The sequence below is a fragment of the Ammodytes marinus genome, assembly GCF_949987685.1.
Source record: "Ammodytes marinus genome assembly, chromosome: 2".
In the NCBI taxonomy this organism is placed as follows: Eukaryota; Metazoa; Chordata; class Actinopteri; order Uranoscopiformes; family Ammodytidae; genus Ammodytes; species Ammodytes marinus.
Window position 1 is genome coordinate 17,536,350 of NC_137231.1, and position 24,513 is coordinate 17,560,862.

General features: G+C 41.4%; 1 protein-coding gene across 8 annotated transcripts; it reads left to right on the top strand.

Moving 5' to 3' along the window:
- The first annotated feature begins 835 nt into the window (after positions 1-835).
- On the top strand, positions 836-24,453 carry acacb (acetyl-CoA carboxylase beta). Of its 8 annotated transcripts, none has more exons than XM_080047751.1 (54): positions 836-882; positions 2,718-3,234; positions 7,073-7,205; positions 7,313-7,451; positions 7,594-7,703; positions 7,816-7,897; positions 8,000-8,098; positions 8,274-8,383; positions 8,509-8,619; positions 8,954-9,163; positions 9,248-9,418; positions 9,515-9,676; positions 9,764-9,927; positions 10,306-10,456; positions 10,569-10,672; positions 10,774-10,855; positions 10,961-11,106; positions 11,192-11,342; positions 11,433-11,567; positions 11,752-11,898; positions 11,985-12,173; positions 12,274-12,374; positions 12,466-12,554; positions 12,658-12,782; positions 12,874-12,987; positions 13,196-13,309; positions 13,400-13,489; positions 13,588-13,706; positions 14,197-14,220; positions 15,019-15,159; positions 15,266-15,347; positions 15,432-15,539; positions 15,640-15,696; positions 17,751-17,792; positions 17,922-18,137; positions 18,318-18,473; positions 18,593-18,796; positions 18,890-19,045; positions 19,128-19,250; positions 19,336-19,605; positions 19,745-19,842; positions 19,984-20,104; positions 20,186-20,296; positions 20,574-20,717; positions 20,823-20,943; positions 21,039-21,135; positions 21,225-21,321; positions 21,414-21,549; positions 21,647-21,824; positions 21,958-22,076; positions 22,190-22,344; positions 22,477-22,647; positions 22,936-23,072; positions 23,518-24,453. In XM_080047751.1, the coding sequence occupies exons 2-54, from the start codon at positions 2,738-2,740 to the stop codon at positions 23,642-23,644; spliced, it is 7,236 nt and encodes a 2,411-aa protein (XP_079903877.1). In that variant the 5' UTR covers positions 836-882; positions 2,718-2,737; the 3' UTR covers positions 23,645-24,453. The 8 variants fall into 8 exon arrangements, with proteins under 8 accessions (XP_079903877.1, XP_079903876.1, XP_079903879.1 ...); XM_080047750.1 differs by having other exon boundaries at positions 858-1,135; XM_080047753.1 differs by having other exon boundaries at positions 858-1,135; positions 21,958-22,070.
- Positions 24,454-24,513: the final 60 nt, after the last annotated feature.

A 24,513-nucleotide genomic window follows, 5' to 3' on the forward strand; every position in this document is an offset into this window, starting at 1 on the left:
TGCGAGGGACTGCTGCGCGAGGACTCTGCCGCCTGTCAGTGCTCTAGGACGGGGGAGAGGCAGGGGAGGCACCCGCTGATCGTTGATTAGAGTAAAGAGCGATACTTGAGCGAAAAAGTCACCAATAACACCAGAAAAAGTAGCTAGATTTGTCTCTGGTCGCTTTTTTGAAGAAAACGTCGCCAGAGGTGTCTGAAAAGTCGGTAAATATAGCGACAACATCGCTAAGTAAGCAACAATGGGACTGAGCTGCGGGCTTGAATTAGTTCTGTAGCGTTACGCATGCGCACGAGCTGTAGGCGTTTTTGGCCGATATGGGCGTTTTTGGCAGATATGGGCGTGTTTGGCATGTTTGGCCGAGCTGCACTGGTAGGCGGAAGCGGCTGCATCTAGACCCTTCTCTCTAAACCATACATTTTGGAGCCGTTTCACAACTATGAGTACGACATGTTGAGGTTTAGAAAGCCGGGTTTAAATCATAGATAGTATATGGTTTAAATACTGTGGATTAACAGTGCAATATATTGTTTTTTTTACATGTTTGGTTTTATGAAACTATGACTGATATCAGCCGATGTCCACTGTTTAAAATAGGAAGAGCCAAATTAAATTGTTATATTGCTGTATTTATAATGCACTCCGATGTCTGATGTGGTAACATAAAGCCTCTTTGCAACCGCTCATTCATTCCATGGTACCTGAATGGTTACTACTTTTTCGCCACGTTTTGAACCACAGACTGAACCATCTTTTATACACACGATCTTGGGATATCCATGTTTACCATCCCTGCACGGAAGAGGAGGATGAGGAGGTGGTGGTGTCGCGCTGTGGTGGGGGTTCAGAGCGAGGGACAGCCTTGATTGGACTGGTAACGTACTGGTAGGTGTCTTTCAGATTTGCAGCTGCCTGCTACTGACATGCAAATTGCTAAAACATAAACGCATTAACAGTGGTTCACTCTGGACGGAGCTCGAGGTCTATGGGAAGTGAAGAATGTAGTTTAATTTAAAAAAAACTTTATCGGAAGTTATGAAAATTAACGACTGGTTTGGCTGTCAGCTAGCTCGCTAGCTCAGTGTGTATCTCAGCAACAATAACAACGACCGAGGAGTGCTCTTCGTTATCATTAGCGGTGAGTAAAGGAATGTTTTTACTACTGTAAACCGCGTTTACAAGTGCATTTTGATCATTTAAATTTCAGATCTGTCTCGCTGTCTCACATAGGCCTAAACATCGTGTTTAATCTGGAAAATGCAGGGTGTATGATAGAAAATGGTAACGATTAACGCTGGTTTTCTGTCGCTTAAACTTATTGAAGTCTATTATTCTGTTACGTTAAGTTTATTATGTTTGTGTGAAAAAGAACCACTACGCTGGTGTAGTGATGGCATTTTGTGTACATTAGACCATATGCATTAGACCTTCGGATGATGAGATCAGCATTGGGGTCACACTTTTTATTAAGTGCAATAATTAACTTACATTTTAAACGATCAGTGCTGGATCTATTTGACCTTGCCTTCAAAAAATATGAAATAGAATAAAATTTCTGATTTTCCTTTATGGTAAAAAAAAAAAAACTCAATATACCTAAACTATTGTGTTCCACCTATGGTTCCAGCAGAAAAGTGATGGCTCAGCCAGAGAACAAATGGCTCCTTGTCTTTCCAGTGAATGCCTTTTTTTTGGGCTGCATATTATTATATTAATTAATTCTTATTTAAAATACAGATATTGGTAGACATGCGTCAACAACATTTGTTTCACATGGAAAACGATATCGAACTATATACCTAGTTTGGATGTCTTATTTTGGTGCCTTTAGGTGTTCATTCATGCTGTTTGTGCCTCCTCCTCCCCACCCCTTCATTCACTCTGTGTTGACCTTTAGCCCACATGAGGCAGCCACACTTGGCTCTCATGTCATCTGTCACAGATAGGCTGTTCACTGGACGCTCACTGGCTTGGAAATGTAGCCTGCCACAGGCCCTCCTGGCATAGTAAACTTCATAAATGTATTCATTTATTTAAAAAACTCAAAGTCAAGAAGAGTATATATGACTGTGTACATTTTATTGATTGCATATAGTACGATTTTCATTTATGACTTACTTAATAGAAAATATATTGATCAGTACAGTTATTGTTCTGTTAGGGTCGAGCTGCCCCCTTTGAAGTTGAGCCTGTTACACAGATTTGGAGAGTTTCAAATTACCCAGCATGCCCTTTGTCCTGACGAGGCTCCTGACCCCTGTAAGATAAATGTAAACAGACTAGAATTATAGTACAAAGACATTAGTGCCCCATAGCATTAAGTCTTTGATTATAATACAATACAACTGGTACTGCAATTTGAGTCCTATTTAAACATTTAAAATGTAGTATATTTTGACAGAAAGCTAATTTTATACTCAAACACTAAAAGTAAACAAACCATTTTTGATCCCTTAATTTGATTTATTAATGAATTACAACAACTATTTGTGCTTAGTGAGACATTTAACAGTCTCAAAATGAAATTGCCAGTGCTTCGTGGGAATAAAGTATGCAATTGTGTCATTGATTTTATATATATAATGTATTTTCTATTTATCAATCAACTAATACTCATTTTAAATCCCATGATGATATTGTTAACTTGGCTCACTTATGACATGTAGATATCACTGTTATCTCTTGTAAGACTTATAATATCCACTTTGTTCTTGTTACAGTCTCTGGAAGATGCCTGTGAATGCTCCCTCTTGCAGTTTTGGTTTTAATCCTGTGGATATTGTTGCTACTGTGGAGAAATAACACCCAGACAGTAGCCATGCCCGTGGAAGGAGAGGAATCTCCTTCTGGCTGCGGTCCTCCTGCAGCAGCCTGCGAACATTCCCTGTCAACAGTTCCTACTACTGCAGCGGACAATCAGGAGAACAGTCCTCTGGCCAACAGCAGTGTAGAAGTCAATACAGTCCTGCCCCAGGCTCTGCAGGCGTCTTCTGAGGTGAAGTCAGAAACCCCATCACCACTGCCTCCGAGCAGACGGAGAGTTTCCAGAGGCAAGGTGCCAATGCTCAGCTCAGCTACCTTCATACTGGGAGCGTCGGAGGATAACTCTTCAGAAGATGATGAACCCATAATGGCCAAACCTCCAAGCGGCTCATCTCTGCCCCCGACCGCTCACCCCAAATGTTTTACTCGCCGTAGGTCCTCTGCTGGGTCGCAGTCCATCTCCTCCGGCATCAAGTAAGACCTTGTTGCTTCTATTGGAAGACCATTAAGGGTGTATTCACACATGCTGTGTTTAGTTCAGTTGAAACGAACTCATGTGCAAACGGACTCTGCTGCAGTTCGTTTGTGGTGTGAATTTGTCCGGACTCGATCCGACCCAAATGCAGGAAGCACTGTTCCTTTTCTTTTTTAATAAATTGCCGAAAGTGGGAAAGTGTTGTTGTCGCCATTGTTAGGACGATAAGTTGTGATTTGACCGGGAGCCCAGAACAATATATTACATTTGATCGAGAGGACGCGTAAAAATGCTGAATGTGTTCAGCGATCAGGTGAAGGAGAGGGGAGCGTCTCCCGCACAGTGCCAACAGGTTCACGCTGCGCAAGAAGTGTGTTTTTATTTCGCTTCCCATGTACGGGTCCGTCAATACTATCCCCGTGTCAGTTTGGAGCTGAACTGCGCTGAACTGAAACCCAGCTGATACACAGCTGAGTGTCGGCATGAGCCTATTCTTCTAATACAGTAAAACTGATGTTTCACATCATTGACTATAAGCCACATAACGTGGCATTGTCATAGTGCTTCATATTATAACCATATGAAACAACAATAATTTGATTTTTTCTTCTTTATTTATAGGCTAGATGTAGGCATTTTTATTATTTTTAACCCCATATTATATCAATGATATATTTTGCAGTTTTTACTTCGTTCTTCCTGCTTCTCTCCACCCCAGAATGTCTGTCCAATGAATGAATGACCTCAGATCACGTGTGGTTTTGCTTCGTAATGCTGGTTCACTTACAAAAGGGGCAATATGAAAGTGGACCACACCAAACAAAAAAATATAAACTCTATTTGGTCTGGACCAAACCAAGTGAACTAGCGGACTTTCCATGTGTGAATACATCATTAATGTCAAACATCTAGGGTCAGTAATGTTTCCATCACTCCATCATGTGTGAACACACTCAGGTGACAAAGCCTTGTCCGCATGTTGTAACTCTGACATGTAGGCATCTCACTCTCCCAAAAAATAGTCGGAGGGACGGATATAAATCATGTGCGAGGATAAAAGATCAGGAATCGCAATAAACAAAAACACTGTGAATAATTATTTATAGTTGACTGTCTTGAAAAAGCTGTTGAACTCGCTAACACAGTCCTTAAGTAATTTCCTTATTTATCTTGATTTGCCTACGGGGAAGCTCTATCTTTGCAGTCATTATAAAATCCTTAACCTGTCACCATGGCTGAAGGCTTAGTTTGCTTATTGAATCCCCCCCTTTTTATAAGTTTGTTTGATGATGACAAGTAAAGTTATTCCAGAATGTTTCAGAGCAATTCACGAGTTATAAGAATATTTTGATGATGATCTGGATACATTTGCTTTACCATTATTTTAGCCAGGAGAATCATGTTTACTTTGTGTGGCAGAAACAACGTGCCGCTATGCCCCTCCTCGCCCTGTCTCCACTATCTGAGCGTTATCACCTGACTACATAGCATTGACCTATGTTATTGTCGCATGCCCAACGCCCCCCGGCTCTATTATTGGAATCAGAGCTTGAAGTGACTTTGAAAACTGTGGCGTGACTCTAGGTCACAGAACGGCAAACAAAAACACTTTTGAATCCGCCACTCATTTTTAATTAATTTTTTAAATTTTTTTTGCAGTCTGCATAGTGGCAAGTTATTTTTATACCCAGCTATGGTATATGATATGATCGTGGGGCAGAGGGGTTGTTTGGTGCATACGGCTACATTCCCCACTTAGTTGGATTGACTCGAAGCTATGTGTGCTAGCGAGTAGCATCATGAAGGGGAGGAAGGTAAGAGATTTTCCTCTTCCTTCTGTCTGCAGCTCAAAGGAATTGTTGTGCAACAGGGCAAGTTGAAATTTGCAGGCTTTTCATGTTTCAAAAACTTAGGCCACATATTTTGTCTGGATGCTAGATGCTTTCTTCTATAAATTAAGTGGAATGAACACTTGTCCCGGTGCAGCCTTGCCTCTTTGTCTGTTTATGAAAAGCGGTCTATGGTCTGTCACACGGGATCTGGAGATTATTATGCTCCACATGTGGGAGGAAAGAGAGTGCCCGAGAGGAAGCGTTGCTTTTGGAATTTAAAACCTAGTTTCAATACTAAGGGAAGGAGGGCGAAGTTGGCTGCACAATGTAAGGTGACGGCTTGTTCCCATATCTCCGAAGGTTAGTGCCATTAAAAGCTGGATAGCATTCTTTCTTTGTAATATGATCTGTTTGCTGCAGTGTTTATTATGTGGACACTAGTTACCACGTGCCTATGTTACAGCAAGAGGAATAAGGAAAACATGCATAATCGCTTTGTAGGAAAGTAGATTAGCAACTTCTGCAGATATGTTTGTGAACAGTAGAGATCATTCTGTCTGGCCATACTGGAGTTATGTAACTGAACACACACAGCTTGACTTGGCTCGTGCAAGTTTGAGGAAATAAAGAAACACAGTTTGTACTCTCTAGAGGAGGGAGGTGTAAAACAGACCAGAATAGCTTCGTCCACATTAAGCAGTGCAGTAAGAATCTAAAAGGTTTTTGCACAAGTTATAATCCTTATAATCCTCTTTAGCTCTATCATGTCTATGAATAGATACTTATTGTTTGCTCAGTAGCATGGGTGTAGTTATATCGTGTCTCCATTTCATGGAGAAAAAAATCAGAAGGTGGATACAAAGTGTGTAATGAGCCGGATAACGTTATCGAAAATAGTGAAATATGAATTTTCAACTGCAACACATGAGTTAATTTTAAAGTTCAAGTTTGCTCAGACAGAGCTGTACTCCAACTTCACAATATTGCTCACTGATGCAACGCAGGTGTTTCTCACTGCTATCCAGTTTTAGGAAGTGGTTTGAGACTTTGGAATGAACCATGCATGACCTAGCTGATAGTCATGATATGTGGCACTATTTAGTTATAACAGTAAAGCAGATAATAGGATCCACTTAACCATTAACCATTTTTGCTGTTTAAAAAAAAAGGTGATTCGATAATTACATTGCATGACAGCTTGGTAGCAAAGGGGCACATTTGCTCATTGACCTTGTAGACTCATATGAAGAGTGTTATAATCAATAAGTATTATCACCGACTACTACTTTGTATCTACTATCTGTTGAAGTCACAGTTCACACAAAGGCCTGACGTAAACATCAGTGCATGTTCTCAAATTAAAGCAGCTTATGAATTTTTCTTCAGTGTTTATCAGAAATAATCAAAAAAGTAATAACGCATCATAACTATAAAATAATTATGAGGAAGCTCTGGTTCCAGCAACATACTCAAATTGCCGGACTAGTGAATTTTTAATGATTTTGAAAATATGTTTTTATGTGTTATTACTCCTAACTGCGTTTACCTTTTGGCGTCTCTTTTGTGGCAAATATACAATAATAAGGTACAACAAGAGTGCAAGCATAGACTTATTTCTTTAGCTAATAGTTTCCAGGTTCAATCGTCTGTGTTCTCAATTGTTTTCTATGAAGTGTCCTTTTCAAGAGAAGGTCCAAAGTTAAATGGGCTTGTCCACTTCTTTGCTTGTTGAGAGAAACTGAACTTTGACTTGGGATTTTTCATAGCACATTACGTTGCAGCAATTTAGCTATGTCCCAGTCCCTGAATCACTCTTACAACTACCATGGCTGTCGAGGAGCACTGCAGTCTGTTGCTCGGATCTATCATTTTGGAGGATGACACGCGGCCTGCAGTATCCTGGATAATTTAATTGACTTTATATTTACAGACCTGAATACACCAGGGTTATAGCACTGTGCTGTGTTATTAGGCCCAACTACTAACCATGAGCTTTTCACTGCAGGTCTAGCATGTCTGGTCTTCACTTGGTGAAAAAAGGACGTGAACAAAGGAAGATGGATCTGCAGAGAGACTTCACTGTGGCCTCCCCTGCTGAGTTTGTCACCCGATTTGGTGGCAACCGTGTCATAGAAAAAGTAAGAATGTTTCTGTATTTTTCTCTATTTTATTGCTTAATGTCATTGCAGCATTTTTTCAATTTCTGTCTTTCTTACACACAAGTGCTTTGGTGTCTTTGTTCCAGGTACTGATAGCTAACAACGGTATAGCGGCGGTCAAATGTATGCGATCTATCCGCCGCTGGGCCTACGAAATGTTCCGCAATGAAAGGACCATCCGGTTTGTGGTCATGGTGACGCCAGAAGACTTGAAGGCGAATGCAGGTCATTCTGAGCTTATTTATTCTTTTTTATAACCCAGCAGTTATCTATGTGAGAGTAAAGGTAAACAATACACACCAAACTAGTCCTTACTGTGAGACAGCTGTTTAACGAAATAATTAAATGTTGTGCTTCCCCCTTATAGAATACATTAAAATGGCCGATCATTATGTGCCTGTACCGGGAGGGCCCAACAATAACAACTATGCCAACGTAGAGCTGATAGTGGACATTGCTAAAAGAATCCCAGTGCAGGTACACTTCGCCATTTACCTTTTTCCTCTTTGAACTTGTCTACCTACTTCTAATAAAGAAAAAACAATAAACTGATCATTGATTGCATGTCTGTGTGTATCGTTAATAACAGGCTGTGTGGGCTGGTTGGGGTCATGCCTCGGAAAATCCCAAGCTGCCTGAGCTGTTGAACAAAGCAGGAATATCATTCTTAGGTAAAAATCCAGTTTTGAAACCACAAAGTATTCGCCTGATTTCAAGTGTGTTCATCTCTAGCTATGTCAAATCTCATCGCTAACTGATTGTATGTTTCTCAGGGCCGTCCAGTAAGGCCATGTGGGCTCTAGGGGACAAGGTGGCATCTTCCATTGTGGCTCAGAGCGCTGACATTCCCACACTACCGTGGACCGGATCAGGTGATGCTTTTACCTCCCGCACTGTCTCAGTATTTTATTATGCCACTGTAACCAAAACTGAACTGTAGACACAGGATCTAGACTCTTGTGATGTGGTTATATTTAATGTTCATGTCAGTTTGTGCACCAGTTTGAATACAGTGTTTTACTATGTTATGACCTTGTGTATATCCAGGTTTGAGAGTGGACTGGGCAGAGGAGGACCAAACACTGGGCAATGCAATTAGTGTTCCTCCAGAGGTTTACACAAAGGGCTGTGTTCAGGATGTAGACGATGGGCTGGCAGTAAGCATTTTCTAAGCTCAAGTCATTATTAACAATAGCCACAAATTTGCTTATTTTCCCCCTCAAAATGAATCCCTCCAACTAAGTGCGTTTAGTTATTTTCGTTAAGTTGTGTTTGTTTGCAGGGAGCTGAGAGAATTGGTTATCCGGTTGTCATCAAGGCCTCGGAGGGCGGAGGGGGAAAAGGTATCCGTAAAGTGGAAAACTCTGAGGACTTTCCAAGTTTCTTTAGACAGGTTTGTGTTGATTTTATTTGTTATTACATGACTTAAATTAGTTGAATGCGATGTAAACAAAATCACGATTTATCAAATTAAAAACTAACATTTCCAGATTTGATTGATTATAAAGCTATTTAAATTATGTTCAACTAATCAAAAATTGCCTGGTAGTAACACTATTATTTGAGTTGCTAATTGTTGTTTATATGTTGCTGATGGTCCCATGTGTTTTACTTTTTGTATTGCTTATGAGTTTTACTTGTGTTTGTATTATTTTCACATGTTCAACAAGTTGACTAAACTAAACTATGTAATTCTTACAGCTGACACTTTTTCTTGTTGAGTGCAGGTGCAGACTGAGGTTCCTGGATCGCCCATCTTCGTCATGCAGCTGGCTCAGCATGCGAGACACCTTGAGGTTCAGATACTGGCCGATGAGTATGGAAATGCAATCTCTCTGTTTGGACGAGACTGCTCTATCCAGAGAAGGCACCAGAAGATCATAGAGGAGGCTCCCGCCACCATAGCTTCTCCCTCTACGTTCGAGCAAATGGAACAGGTCAGTTTATGTCAATCCACATTTATTTTCCCAACCTACAGCTCCAGTTGAGATTGGACATATTGTCTTCTCTTTCTGGTCCAGTATGCTGTACGACTGGCCAAGATGGTGGGCTATGTGAGCGCAGGTACTGTGGAATATCTCTTCTCTGAAGATGGAAGCTTCCATTTCCTGGAGCTGAACCCTCGCCTGCAAGTGGAACATCCCTGTACTGAGATGATCGCGGATGTAAACCTGCCAGCCGCACAGCTTCAGGTATACCTCTGTCAGTGGACACAAAGAATAATCCTACCACACGAAATAAAATGAGACTAGCCCTTCCATTTTAACTACGTGCTTCATCTCTGATAGATTGCAATGGGCATCCCCCTTCATAGAATTAAGTGCATCCGCTTGCTTTATGGAGAAGCTCCATGGGGGGACACCATCATTGACTTTGAGAATCCAGACTGCTTGCCAAGCCCAAGAGGGCATGTCATCGCTGCTCGGATCACCAGTGAAAACCCTGACGAGGTACAGCTCCCTTTCCTTAACACTCAAATAAGACCGTTTTGCTACGTACCTTATTGCACACCACTGATTTGTTGTCCTTCCTCACAGGGGTTCAAGCCCAGCTCTGGCACCGTGCAGGAGCTGAACTTCCGCAGCAGTAAAAACGTCTGGGGTTATTTTAGCGTCGGGGCCACTGGTGGCCTTCATGAATTTGCAGACTCCCAGTTTGGACACTGTTTCTCCTGGGGTGAAAACCGAGAAGAAGCCATCTCGTAAGCCCACATTTTGTTGTGCCAATCATGCCGTGACGTCTGATCTTTAGCAATTAGAGCGTTGAGGTGCAGATCATGAGCCAACAGCCAGTAATGGAATGTCTGACCTAATGTTGTAACAGCACATGATGTAATAAAACAGTGTAACAATGCACTGACCTGCCCATAATTTTATTTATTTACTTCCCCTTTATTTATACTTGAGAGATCATTGAGGGTTGACCCTCATTTACAATGACGTTGATACATTCTTCATAAATTGTAAGGAATACAGCTACTTTGCAGAAAATAAAGGTGGAATTATGTTAAAAGATTAACAAATGTAAATCTAGTAGGATACATGTGTTTATCAGGTGTCATATTTTTCATGTGCTTCAGAAACATGGTGGTGGCTATGAAGGAGCTGTCCATCAGAGGTGACTTCAGGACAACTGTTGAATACCTCATTAAGTTATTAGAGACGGAATGCTTTAGAAACAATGATATCGACACCGGCTGGCTGGATCATCTCATCGCAGAGAAAGTGCAGGTAACTGACCGAAAACCTTGTTAATCTTTTTTAATGGTAAGTTCACTTGGTCACTGAATTTATGTGTGCAGTTAGTTCCCCTGTTTCATGAAGCCACATGCTCTCCCTACAGGCGGAGAGACCTGACACTATGCTGGGTATTGTTTGTGGAGCTTTGCATGTTGCTGATGCGAGCTTCCGAAAGAGCATGTCTGACTACCTACATTCACTGGAAAGGTCAGTAGACACAGTCCCTCATTATTGATGTCTAACTACAATTCTTACAGTATGTCTTATGCAGTCGACTTATGAGTAAACATTATCTGCTGCCTCTATAGAGGTCAAGTACTGCCTGCAGCCAGTCTCCTCAACTGTGTCAGTGTGGACCTAATTTATGAAGGAGTCAAGTTTTGTCTAAAGGTATCTACTTTACATGGCTTTTCCCTTTACTTGTTCATTGTTTGACTCAACCTTGAACCTAGGTATTCTCTTTGTTCAATAAGTTATCTCTCCTTCTGCCTGCAGGTTGCTCGCCAATCCCCAACAACTTATGTCATCATGATGAACGACTCCAACATTGAGATAGATGTCCACAGGCTGAGTGATGGTGGCCTCCTGTTGTCCTATGTTGGCAGCAGCCACACCACCTACATGAAGGAGGAAGTGGACAGGCAAGAGCTTTTGAATCTATAAACCTGGATTCTCCCCTTTTTCTTTTGTTTTGGTTTTGCTAATTCTCATGAACGACTTAAACAGCTACCGCATCACGGTTGGGAACAAGACCTGTGTGTTTGACAAGGAGAAGGACCCCACGGTGCTGAGGTCGCCCTCGGCTGGTAAACTGCTACAGTACATGGTCGAGGATGGAGGCCACGTTGGTGCAGGAGAAATCTATGCAGAGATCGAGGTGACTGTGAAAGATTTTTTTCCTTGAGGCATCATGCTGCGTCTTTTTTGTTAATTTGAATTGACTGGCTGTTTGTGCTGCGGTTTTCAGGTGATGAAAATGGTGATGACATTGACTGTGAATCAGTCTGGTTGCATCCACTTTGTGAAGAGACATGGAGCAGTTCTGGAGCCTGGTTGTATTGTAGCACGTATGGACCTGGATGACCCCAGCAGTATACATCGGGTAAGTGAATGTTAAAAGATGCATACATTATTTTTCTTAATTATGCCTTATAATTTATACCTCTTCATAACATATTCTCGCTAATAAGTATCACATTAGCCACATATTGTTCAAATTAATTCTTTAAATATTACTGTATGTTTACTGTTGCTTGTTGGTTAAGCAAATAATCCTCCTATCGTAGGTGGAGCTCAACATGGCGATCCTGCCACCCCAGCAGCCACTACCCATTGTTGGGGAAAAGCTTCACCAGGTGTTTCACAGTGTGCTCGAAAACTTGGGTAAAGTCATGGATGGCTACTGCCTCGAAGAGCCCTACTTCACCAGCAAGGTACACCGCAGGCTTTTTGACGCTCCAGATTCTTAAATCGTATGATCAGTTCTATTAATGATATGTGTGCGTGTTGATGTCTGCAGCTGAAACAGTGGGTGGCCACCCTGATGAAGACCTTAAGGGACCCCTCACTGCCGCTGTTGGAACTCCAAGAGATCATGACGAGTGTTGCCAGTCGCATTCCTCCCGCTGTGGAGAAAGCTATCCGTAAAGTCATGGCCCAGTACGCCAGCAACATCACCTCTGTGCTCTGCCAATTCCCCAGCCAAAGGGTGAGAGACTGACGCACAGTTGTCTAAGAGCCAGTTCTTTTAATACAAATAATCACTGTTTTCAAAATACTATTATGATGTTTGCCTTTGTCTGCTCCAGATTGCAAATATTCTAGACGGCCATGCAGCAACCCTACAGAGGAAATCTGACCGAGAGGTGTTCTTCATGAACACTCAGAGCATTGTTCAGCTTGTTCAGAGGTTTGTTTTTTCTTATTTTGGAAGATTGTGCAGCAGTAACGTATAACATTGCATTGATTGACAAGTGTAACTTTGAATATGTCTGCTCCAGGTATCGCAGTGGAATTCGTGGATACATGAAGTCTGTGGTTCTGGATCTGCTCAAGCGATATCTGCAAGTAGAGATGCAGTTCCAGCAAGGTGACATTAATACACTAAACACTGTAAATGAGGCTTTTATTTACTTCATGACTGTGTTTAAGTTGTATTTGCTAAGGTCAGATTACTCTTGTCCTCACAACAGCTCACTATGACAAGTGTGTTATTAACCTGAGAGAGCAGTACAAACCCAACATGAGTCCTGTGATGGAGTACATCTTCTCTCACGCCCAGGTCTCCAAGAGGAACGTCTTAGTCACTATGCTCATAGTAAGGTCAACCTCAACCTAAAATGCATAAAATAAACACTCTACCAAAACATGTGATGTTCAATAAAATAAACACTGTACACTTTGTGTAGGACCAACTGTGTGGAAGGGATCCCACGCTAGCAGATGAGTTGATGGTCATTCTGAATGAGCTCACACAGCTGAACAAGACGGAGAACGCAAAGGTGGCCCTGAGAGCCAGACAGGTACAGTAATAGCCAAGACTGCCTGCATCTCAGTTAAACACTAATTCTGTCTGAACATATTGTTTGTGCAAGGTGTTCTTTCAGAAAGGACTCCTAAAGTTTGATTGAAGTGATTTGAGACCATCAGTCTTTATACATTTTTTAAGAAATTATGCACTTTTTTAACAATCAGGTTATTAAATATTTATTTTTTGTAAATGTGTCATAGGTGCTGATCGCCTCACATTTACCATCGTACGAACTGAGGCACAACCAAGTGGAGTCCATCTTCCTGTCAGCCATCGACATGTACGGCCACCAGTTTTGTCCAGAGAACTTGAAGGTTAGCTTTGTGTTGTGAGCAATTTCATTGTTAATCATCCATCTTTAGAAGTTGGAATATTAAATTAATCTTTACTTTTTTTTATTACAGAAACTCATTCTCTCAGAAACCTCAATTTTTGATGTTTTGCCCAATTTCTTCTATCACGTCAATCAAGTTGTCTGCATGGCTGCCTTGGAGGTATGGCCAGTCGACCCACACTCAGGAGTTGCTTTCTTGTGCATATTCATTCCTTAGTTGGCGTTGGCGATAATGACTTGCTCTTTGTCGACTTTCAGGTGTATGTGCGCAGGGGTTACATCGCCTATGAGCTGAATAGCATCCAGCATCACCGGCTGACGGATGGATCGTGCGCTGTGGACTTCCAGTTCATGCTGCCGTCATCCCATCCCAACAGGTGGGAAGTTTCTCTAACTTAAATACTCTGCAAAGACTCTTTTGCCACAGCTAAACACCAGGTTGTTGGCTAATTATTGAGTCACTGATAAATCACTACCACCTCCAACTCTGGACAGATGTTACCTCGGCACAGTATCCGAGGCTGTGAGGTTGTCTGCGATGAACTTTAGCATTAGTGTTTATGACGGACTGGGCTTCCCTTTGATCAAGCAGGATTTCAATAAACCAAATAAACAGAAATCCAGGACTTTCAAAACATCCTTCAAGTGTCCCGATCAATGGAGATAAATTGATAAAGGAGTAGTAGGTTGAGAGTGGCCCATAAACGGCTTCTTTAACTGCTCATGGCTAACTTTGAATGCAGAATGGTTTTATCCAATGGACATTAATGTGAATGTGCACAGCTTCTTGTAAAATGCTTTAATCTAACCAAAATGCCTCACAGAAGAGGTACAGTTTGATCATCTTTGTCAATCATCTTATTTCAGAAGGGGCAGCCGTACTATGAACAGGTAGAGTATAGCTTCTCCCAACCTGCCAGACCACCTGACCGTGTGTATGTCTCACAGCAATGCATGTCGAATGGACTGTGTTGCTTTTCACGTCTGCCCTGCAAATCCAGAAACATGTGCTTATGGACGCCTCTAACAAGTCCGTCTTAATTCACTTCTCAGCTGAGCTTTCCATGATTTCCTCTTAGTGTAAAAGTGTAGTGCAATTCCTATCCTTTTGAGAGGTACATCTTTATTTTATTCCATGTTCCTCTTCAATGCTTCAAGCCTGGGTAGCGCCTTAATAGCATAGTGATTATTGCGCATGCAGCATAGGCGCGAAGTCGCTGGTTCAAATCCTGCCAGCGACCATTGTCGCATGTCTTTCCCAATGTTTTCTCTCTGCCTTTATACACTAACTATCCAATAAAGGTGAAAAGCCAAAAAAAAAAAATCTAAAATGCGATTTTGGTGTCTGCTACTGAAATGGGGGCCTGTTCACGCCGGCATCAGATTTAGATTCTTGATTCGCAACTCTCAATCAAATACAGGAACAATTCTTCTTGATAATGACAATTCATAATCCTTGTCAATTCAATATGTGAAATGTGCCCATCAACTGTAGTTAATCATAGTTGGATATGAAAGTGGTGCTTTTTTGTTGAAAGGATAAGGAGAAAATCCAGACTTGCTTTTATTGCTCTCATTCAGATATTTGTATTTTTGGCTGTTCAATGTTTTTGCTAAAGGAAACCTTTCTATCTGATGATTGAGCAGGCCAGTCTTGCTGTCATTGTCTGTGTGCTTCTCTTTGTTTAGGGCTCCTGTGCCAGTGAGTGGACTAGATCAGTTTGTCATGAGGCGACAGGGCAGTGATCTCTTCCTGGACGGAGCCATGTCTCCACCCTGCCAGCGCATGGGCGCCATGGTGGCTCTACAGTGTTTTGACGATTTTAAAAGGTCACTTTTACTGTAACTGGATGACAATTTGCCTTTCTTTCCTATTCATTCATGGCCATGAAAAAAACATTATTGCCCATTGTGGTGTTTCTTCTATTTATTGCAGGAATTTTGATGAAGTTCTCTGCAGCTTTGCAGAACCAATGTTGGAGTCCTGCTCTGGTCTCTATGAGGAGGAGATTTTGAAGGTGAGCACTGTGTGTGTGTTAGAGTTGCTGACTTATTTATATAAAGGCTTGTTTCAACACCCATTTATCTTCCATTCCCAAAAGAATACAAGAGAAAACCCAATCCACATCATAAACGTGTCCATAAAAACAGCAGACACAGAAGAGGACGAATCCTTGGTGACGGTCTTCACTGCCTTTGCCCAGTCAAAGGTCAGTTAGCTTCTTCAAACGTGACTGGTTATTTTGAATGTGAAATATTGTTACCCTTTTTAATTATTCAATTGAAAATGTTGTATTTTTTTTCTTTCAGAAAGCTGTCCTCTATGAGTATGGAATCAGGAGAATCACATTTTTGATTACACAGAAGGTATTTCAAAAACATTTCAAAAAGTACACAATTCTACATATTACTGTATTTTTGTATGTATTCATATATATTTTAAGTACTACACGAGGCGATACATTTTTTTTGGAATCAGAAAAAAGTAAAGTTTTTTTTCATGTAGGGGAGAACGGGGTAATGTGATACACTTTTTTTTTTTTTTAAGATATTTTTTGGGCATTTTTATGCTTTATTGATAGTGCAGAGAGACAGAGGTGAAATGGGGCAGAGAGGGGAGTGACATGCAGAGAACGACTGCGGGTGGGAATCGAACCCGGGTCTGCTGCTGGGCCCGGCCCGGTGATACACTTTTGACATGTGCTCCCCTCTAAGCGAGCTAAAATGACTTATCAGTGAAATGTACACATTTTCCCTTAATTCAGGATGTTTCCTAGCAATGGGCATTATCAGAATTTATTCAGGACGAAAGGCAGTGAAAATATGACGTTTAAAAAAAAAAGTTGTCTTGTGTCTCACTTTACCCCAGCTTAGGGGTACACTGAGACAGATCAGAGAAATCAAGGGGGTAAACTGATCCAATTACTTTTTCCACTCTGAAACTACCATAACAACATGTTGTGACAGTTAGAATCCTGACAGCTTGCTTGAAAACCAAATATTCCAAAACTAATATCGGACTAGTAACAGAATCATGGGGTTTGATCAATTAAGAAAAAAAATTTTCTAAACACTTGAAAGCAACTCTGATCAAATACAACATATAATTCATATTCAATAATTAACATTCAAATGACAGATAGAACCAGTTAGATTAAAACACAGTCTGGGGGTCAGAACACAGGACCCTTAGAGCCAGCTAGTGTCTGGGGGTCAGAGCAAAGGACAATCAGAAACAGCCTGGGACTCAGAACACAGAACTAGACCCAGCTGTCATTTTCTACCTTTTGAGTCTTTGATTAATGTTTTTCTGAATTTGTTTTATTTGGATCATTCATTGATTAAAGACAAATTAATTAGAGTCTATTGATGTTAAATGTCACTCTCCTGTCCCCCACATACATACGTGCCAAACCATGCCCTTGCTGACTCCCCTTCAACCATTCAACCCCCACCTCTGGGCCGCATTGTCTTTTGTCTTATTAAAATTAGTCTCATTGCTACCTCAAATATAATGGATTCATTAAAGAGGGCACAGACACTGTCTCACTTTACCCCACAGCATTTGTCTCACTTTAGCCCACTGCCACAATTTGAGAAAAAACTACCTCTCTCAGCAATTCAGGCTAATCTTCAGTTATCATCATCACATGGTTTCATATGTTGGTAGTTCATCAAAATGTATGATAGAAGTTGTTCTACCTGAATCCATTTGCTATGGCACAATACTTGATTAAGTTGACAGCAAGAAAATTTACTTTTACATCAAAAAATACATTTTTGTGGAAAAACATGCTTACAACATTACCATAAGGTCCTCTCTTTCATGGCCAAGGGGAAATGAGAGGGGCTTGAAAACATAATTCTCACATGTGTTCCGTTGCCTAGATACAGGGGGTGTCTCACATTACCCGATGTCTCACATTCCCCAGTTCTCCCCTACATTAGATCATATATTGCATTAATGCATATACATAAGTCTGCACTCAGTAATGTGCAACTAAAAATTTAGTTTAAATTAAGAAATAGAGTTAGAGCAAGTAAGTGGCTAATATTCCTGTTATCCTAAAAAAACTATTAGAATGAATTCTTATCTTTTTTTTCAATTTCTTTTTTAAATGTTATGTATAGTGTTACTAAATATGGATGGCTTCTCTTTTAATACAAATTGTCCTTACAATGGTGGAGATGAACTGTTCGTGGCATAGCATAGCTATTAGCTAGAGGTGACATAGCACAGTGACGCATTTCATACCTTTTTTTTTATACTAAAATATTAGTTAAGTTACTGCCAAAACATAGCTGCACTTATTTTGTTCATTAAAGATGCCAGTGGAACTGCTCTTTGGCAAGTGCACACATTTACTCTCAAATGAGTTGTTTGGTATCTGATCATTACTATTTTTATATTGTTTCAACAGAGAGAATTTCCCAAGTTCTTCACTTTCAGAGCTAGAGATGGGGTAAGTGTTTTCCTAAATAGAACAGATTCTGTGATTGTAAAATTGATCAGATCTAAGTGAGTCACTAAGTTGATGTGCTGCTGTCTGAGGAGATGACGGTGACCCCTCCATTTTGTGCCTCCCCCTCAGTTCCAGGAGGATCGTATTTACCGTAATCTGGAGCCAGCTTTAGCGTTTCAGCTGGAGCTCAGCCGCATGAGGAACTTTGAACTGAGAGCCGTCCCCTGTGCCAACCACAAGATGCACCTCTACCTCGGTGCTGCTCGTGTTCAGGAGGGGGCTGAAGTCACGGACTACCGCTACTTTATACGTGCTATTATCCGCCACTCAGATCTTATTACCAAGGTAAGATCTTATTGGTTCTTTGAAAGATAAACATCATTAGAATTGGTTGTTACGTTGTTTTTCTTTAAGGTGAAAAACCTTTTTATTTCATGATTAAAGAGAGCATTGGTTATACCGTATATAGTTAGAGGTAATATTCTTTGGGTTATTTTAATCCCAGTTTTTTGCATACATAACCAGGAAGCCTCCTTCGAATACCTTCAAAATGAGGGAGAACGTCTTCTGTTGGAGGCCATGGATGAGTTGGAGGTGGCCTTCAGTAACACCAGTATCCGCACAGACTGCAACCACATCTTCCTCAACTTTGTTCCTACTGTCATTATGGACCCCTCTAAAGTCAGTGGCTCCATTAAATAATTCCTGTAGTTCACATTCATTGAACTGACTGCGTATACAGATTTGTCTCTCAATGTGCTTTTTTAAACGTCCTTGTCCTTTTTTCTCTGGAACCTCAGATAGAGGAATCCGTTCGCTCCATGGTGATGCGCTATGGCAGCCGTCTTTGGAAGCTGCGGGTCATGCAAGCTGAGCTGAAGATCAACATCCGTCTGACACCAACTGGGAGTGCCATTCCTGTTCGCCTGTTTCTCACTAATGAGTCTGGCTATTACTTGGACATCAGCCTGTACAATGAAGTTACTGAACCAAGTTCTGGACAGGTAAGGACAGTGTAGTGAGGTAGCAATTTGTTATGGTTGCATTTCCATGGTGAAGTAAATCACTAATTCACCTCATCATTATACCCTGTTCAGATTATGTTCGAGTCATATGGCGATAAGCAGGGTCCTCTGCATGGCATGCTGATCAACACACCGTATGTGACCAAAGACCTGCTGCAGGCCAAGCGCTTCCAGGCTCAAACTCTGGGAACTACTTACGTCTATGACTTCCCTGAGATGTTCAGACAGGTACTGCTAATGCTGAATCAGGTTTATCTGTTTTCTATGTGGTTCCTAAGGTGTCTGACTCATGCTGAAAATCCTCATTTAGGCCCTGTTAAAGCAGTGGGGTCCAGGGAACAAATCCCCTAAAGACATGCTGATTTGCTCCGAGCTGGTTCTGGACCCTCAAGGTCGACTCGTGCAGATGAACCGCCTGCCTGGAGACAACGACGTAGGACACTTTTGACAGCATTTATGTCAGTATTATCAGACTCAGAGAGCTTGAGCTGACATCCATTTGAACCATTTTTCTCCAGGTTGGAATGGTTGCCTTCAGGATGAAGATGAAGACTCCAGAGTACCCACAGGGCAGAGATATCATTGTCATCTGTAACGACATCACTCACATGATCGGCTCCTTTGGCCCTAAAGAGGACGAGCTGTTCCTCAAAGCGTCTGAATTGGCTCGGGCTGAGGGCATCCCACGCATTTACGTCTCAGCGAACAGCGGAGCGCGCATCGGCCTCGCTGAAGAGATCAAATCCATGTTCCAGGTGGCCTGGATTGACCCTGCTGACCCCTACAAGGTGACGTCTAAATGTGTCCCTCTTTTATATTTGCATTAAACACTATTCGTGGAAATGACCTCATATTGCTATCACTGTAGCAAATATGTATATGCGGTTTGACATTTCCTAATATGCATTTTTTTCCATTTCTCTGTAGGGTTTTAAGTACCTTTACCTGACACCGCAGGACTACACACGCATCAGCTCGACCAATGCTGTTCACTGTCAACATGTGGAGGAAGGTGGAGAGTCCAGGTACAATAATTAACTGGCTGTTAGTTATTCATATAGTAGCGAATTCAGCTAAATTAAATATTTGACACCCTGTACTTGTGTCAGTGGGGTGATAGAAATGTGTTCTTTCTCTGCATTCATCACTGCGCCCATCTGTTGCAGGTACATCATCACTGACATCATCGGGAAGGTAGATGGTCTCGGGGTTGAGAACCTACGAGGTTCTGGCACCATCGCTGGGGAATCCTCTCAGGCCTATCAGGAGATTATTACCATCAGTATGGTGAGAATTAAGATCTGATTTCTCTGAGTAGGCAGAGCCAATGTGATCATCTACTGAGTTAACCCTTTCATGCTCTCGCAGGTGACATGTCGCGCTATCGGAATCGGAGCTTATCTGGTCCGTTTGGGACAGAGAGTGATTCAAGTGGAAAACTCTCATATTATCCTGACTGGAGCCGGCGCTCTTAACAAGGTTTGTTATTGAGACCAATGTGATTGCAAGACAGTATTCAAATAAACAAAAATAAATAGCACAGTTGTTGTAGTATTAGCCCTTTCAAGATAAGCAAAGATTGGTCATAAGAAACTTGAGTTACAGAACGTGGCAAACACTTGAGAGACAAGCTATTCTACAGCTTCACATTGTCGCTTTAACAAGAAACATTGCAGGCCGATGTAAAAACAAATTTTTAGTCGGTTAGAAAAAAAGATCCATTACCACGTTCATTGAAGTCTTTGTTTCTGTGTAGGTTTTGGGTAGAGAGGTCTACACTTCCAACAACCAGCTTGGAGGGATCCAGATCATGCATAATAATGGAGTCACACACACCACCGTGCCAGATGACTTTGAGGGAGTCTCCACCATCCTCCAGTGGCTCTCCTATATGCCAAAGGTTCAGATGAATGTTTGAAAGATCATGTAATGAGGCTTTGAGGTCTCCAGGAGTATCTCAATAAACCCTTCAGATGACTAACTGTAGTTATTCTTCTCCCCACAGAACAATTACTCCCCTGTGCCTGTTATCACAGCTACAGATCCAGTAGACAGAGAGATAGAATATACTCCTACAAAAGCACCGTATGACCCCCGCTGGATGTTGGCTGGGAGGCATCATCCCAGTGAGTGTCAAGTGATGTGATTTACACTTTTTAACTGTTCTGTTTCAGTAAATCAGCCTGGTTCATTTCCTTTTTATCTGCATTTGTGTCATTAGCAGTGAAGGGTACCTGGCAGAGTGGCTTCTTCGACCACGGCTCTTTCATGGAGATCATGGAGTCTTGGGCTCGGACAGTGGTAGTGGGCAGAGCACGGTAAATCTGTTTACACTCAATTGGACACGCCCATTGTTTTTTCTGTGTTTTTTAAACGCTCCTTAATCGATTACTAACTCTTAAAACAGGTTAGGAGGGATCCCCCTTGGTGTCATTGCTGTTGAAACACGCACAGTTGAGTTCACAGTACCCGCAGATCCAGCGAACCTGGATTCAGAATCCAAAGTGAGTAGATCTCTCCACATGTCAATTAATACAAACACAGCATGTCTCAGTATATTTCACCTCTGCGCCATATTTCTGTGTGTTCACGTCAGGTCATGCAGCAGGCCGGCCAGGTGTGGTTTCCAGATTCTGCCTTTAAAACAGCTCAGGCCATTAGCGACTTCAATCGTGAACGTCTGCCTCTCATGGTGTTTGCCAACTGGAGGGGCTTCTCTGGTGGAATGAAGGGTAAAGGACACACTAAACTTTGCAGAGATGCTTTCCGTACATGCAAGAACTTCTGTAATTAAATACAACAAATCTGTTTTACCCACTTGGCTCCCAGATATGTATGATCAGATATTGAAGTTTGGGGCCTATATCGTGGACGCCTTGCATGGTTTCCGTCAGCCGGTGCTGGTGTACATCCCACCACATGCTGAGCTCAGAGGAGGGTCATGGGTGGTGATAGACCCCACAATCAACCCCCTGTGTATGGAGCTCTATGCAGACAGGGAGAGCAGGTACATGAAACAATCATGTTTTTCTTTATCGGTTCCCTGTGGAGTTCCCAACTGAAGCAACAGATGTGTGTAAAAAATAACCAGTGCCTGCCTTTTTCTCTTTATTCGCTGCTATGGTGCTTACTTTGTCCAGAGGAGGAGTGCTGGAGGCCGAGGGTACAGTGGAGATCAAATACAGGAGAAAGGACCTGCTGAAGACCATGAAGAGACTAGATCCAGTCTATGCTAAACTGGCTGAGCAGCTTGGTAAAGGTGATTTATTTCTCAACTCACACATCCACTTTGTATTCCTTCCATTTGCAATACAGTTGGTTCATAACCTTACTGGCAAGTTTCACAGTCTAAAACACTTCTGTTTTCATCAGCTTCCCCACAGCTATCTGACAAACAGTGCAGAGAGCTGGAGTCACAACTGAAAACCAGGGAGGAATTCTTGTTGCCAATCTACCACCAGGTGGCAGTGCAGTTTGTAGATCTCCATGACACCCCAGGCAGGATGCAGGAGAAGGGTGCCATCAATGTGAGTGTGCACTTCATGAACATTCAAACATTATGACGTGTGCAACATTAGATGATGGAAATAAACTTGGATTAAGAGTGGAGCCATGCTTGTTTAATGCCTTTTTGTGTTGCCCTCTAACACTGTCCACAGGATATTTTGGATTGGAAGACTGTGCGGACCTTCTTCTACTGGCGCCTGCGTCGCCTCCTGTTGGAGCAGGTGGTGAAGTGTGAGATTCTGGAGGCCAACAAGGACCTTGGGGATGGACACATTCAGTCCATGCTGCGTCGCTGGTTTGTTGAAACAGAAGGAACAGTCAAGGTATGGTATGACAGTCAGAGACTAATGATTCTGCTTATGCACAAAATAAAGTGAAAATGGTGTGAATAAATGTCTGTATAGTGATTCACTTGAAGTAGAGATAATGGGTTAAATCTTGCCAAAAAAATCATAAATGGTTGGTCATGGGAGAATAGTTGTGGATGGTTGCTATATCTTTGACCTCCGTTAATTATCAACACTTACATAGTGTAAAAGCCTGGCAATCATGTAGTTGAATTTTTTATTGTTAAAACTGAGATTTAAAGCTGCTCCTGTCTGTTTTTCCAGGCATACCTATGGGATAATAACCAAGCAGTTGTTGAGTGGCTCGACAAGCATTTATCCGATGAGGAAGGCACTCAGTCGGCTATCCGTGAGAACATCAAGTACCTGAAAAGAGAAAACACAGTGAAACACATACGCAGGTATAACATTTGTGACCTATCATCTTATTTTAATCGCCCAAATGTTATCATTTTTCTTATATGTTAGCTTATACTTTACAAAGTTACATCATAGACACAAATTGATTACTCAGGGTACCACCCGAAAGATAAATAATCAGTTTTGTCATGTCTGGAAATATTTGAATCTACAGCTACACTGACTGTATAACGTCATCTTAAGGGCAAATAAATCAAAGAGGTTCCCAATATTCTGTTGTTGAGTCCGTCTTACAACTGAAACCTCACTGAAATGCATGATGGGCCTAGCAGGGTATTGAATATTTAGGGAGTTGTGATAGGTGTATTCTTCCACAAGCAAGTTTCCAAAGGCAACTGAAAGTCATATTTTTTTAAATGCAGGTATTAAAAAATGTATGTCAACGACCAGATCATTTTGTGTTTTAATTTTCCTCTCGTGTTGTAGCCTTGTGCAGGCCAACCCTGACATAACAATGGACTGCATCATCCACATGAGCCAGAATATCACACCGTCCCAGAGGGCCAAGCTCTCACATCTGCTCGCCACTATGGACAACACCAACACCAGTTAAGCTAAAGGGACTTCATCAGTTTGAAAGTGTATGCTTTTTATGTATATAGTGCAATTCACAAAATGCACACATGCACAAAGTGTCTTTTTCCCCAGATACCCTAAAACCACTACAGAGCTCTGCCTGTTGTACACATTGCCATTAAATGGTGTCTTTGCACAGATGTCATAAAGTAAGTCATTTCAACAGCTCAGCACATTAACTTTCTGCTTCAGAAAATATGATTTTAACCCACATTTCACTGTATTTGTACATAGCGGTTTGTCATTGTAAGATATGCCAGTATGCAGCCTGATGAGGCCAGAGGTATACAAACTTCATGAAGTGGGAGAATAATGCATTTCATTTAAATAAATGATCATTTCTGTTTTGACTAAAATGACTTTATTTTCATGTACTGTAATGCAGAACTGCAAATTAAGAATCTGTTGAAGTGTTTTTTAATAAGAATCATGTTTTGTCATTTCACTGTTAACGTTGGACTCAGTGGTCCATATGTTCAATGTCTCTTCAAATCTGTTTATGTATCTTTGCTGTAGTGTTTTGTGTGCCAAGAATGTGTTATGAATGACAGAAGAGCCTGCGACACTGTATGTGATACTTTTGAGCTTTTACCTTTCGATTTTGTTGGTATATCTCTGATATAATGCAGTAGTTAAAACTCAGGTTTTGCGAAAGGTGTACAGTAATTGCTTGAATGGACCCTGAAGTGATGGCTTCATTTGCCTTACCTCCGATCAAAATTTCAACCCATGGCATTTCATTTGAATTTATATAAACCCTTTCATGTGTCTTGTATTCTACCAATACCAAGGACTGATTGTTAATAAATGTCATTGACATATTTTTGGCAAAAAGAAACTGCTTTA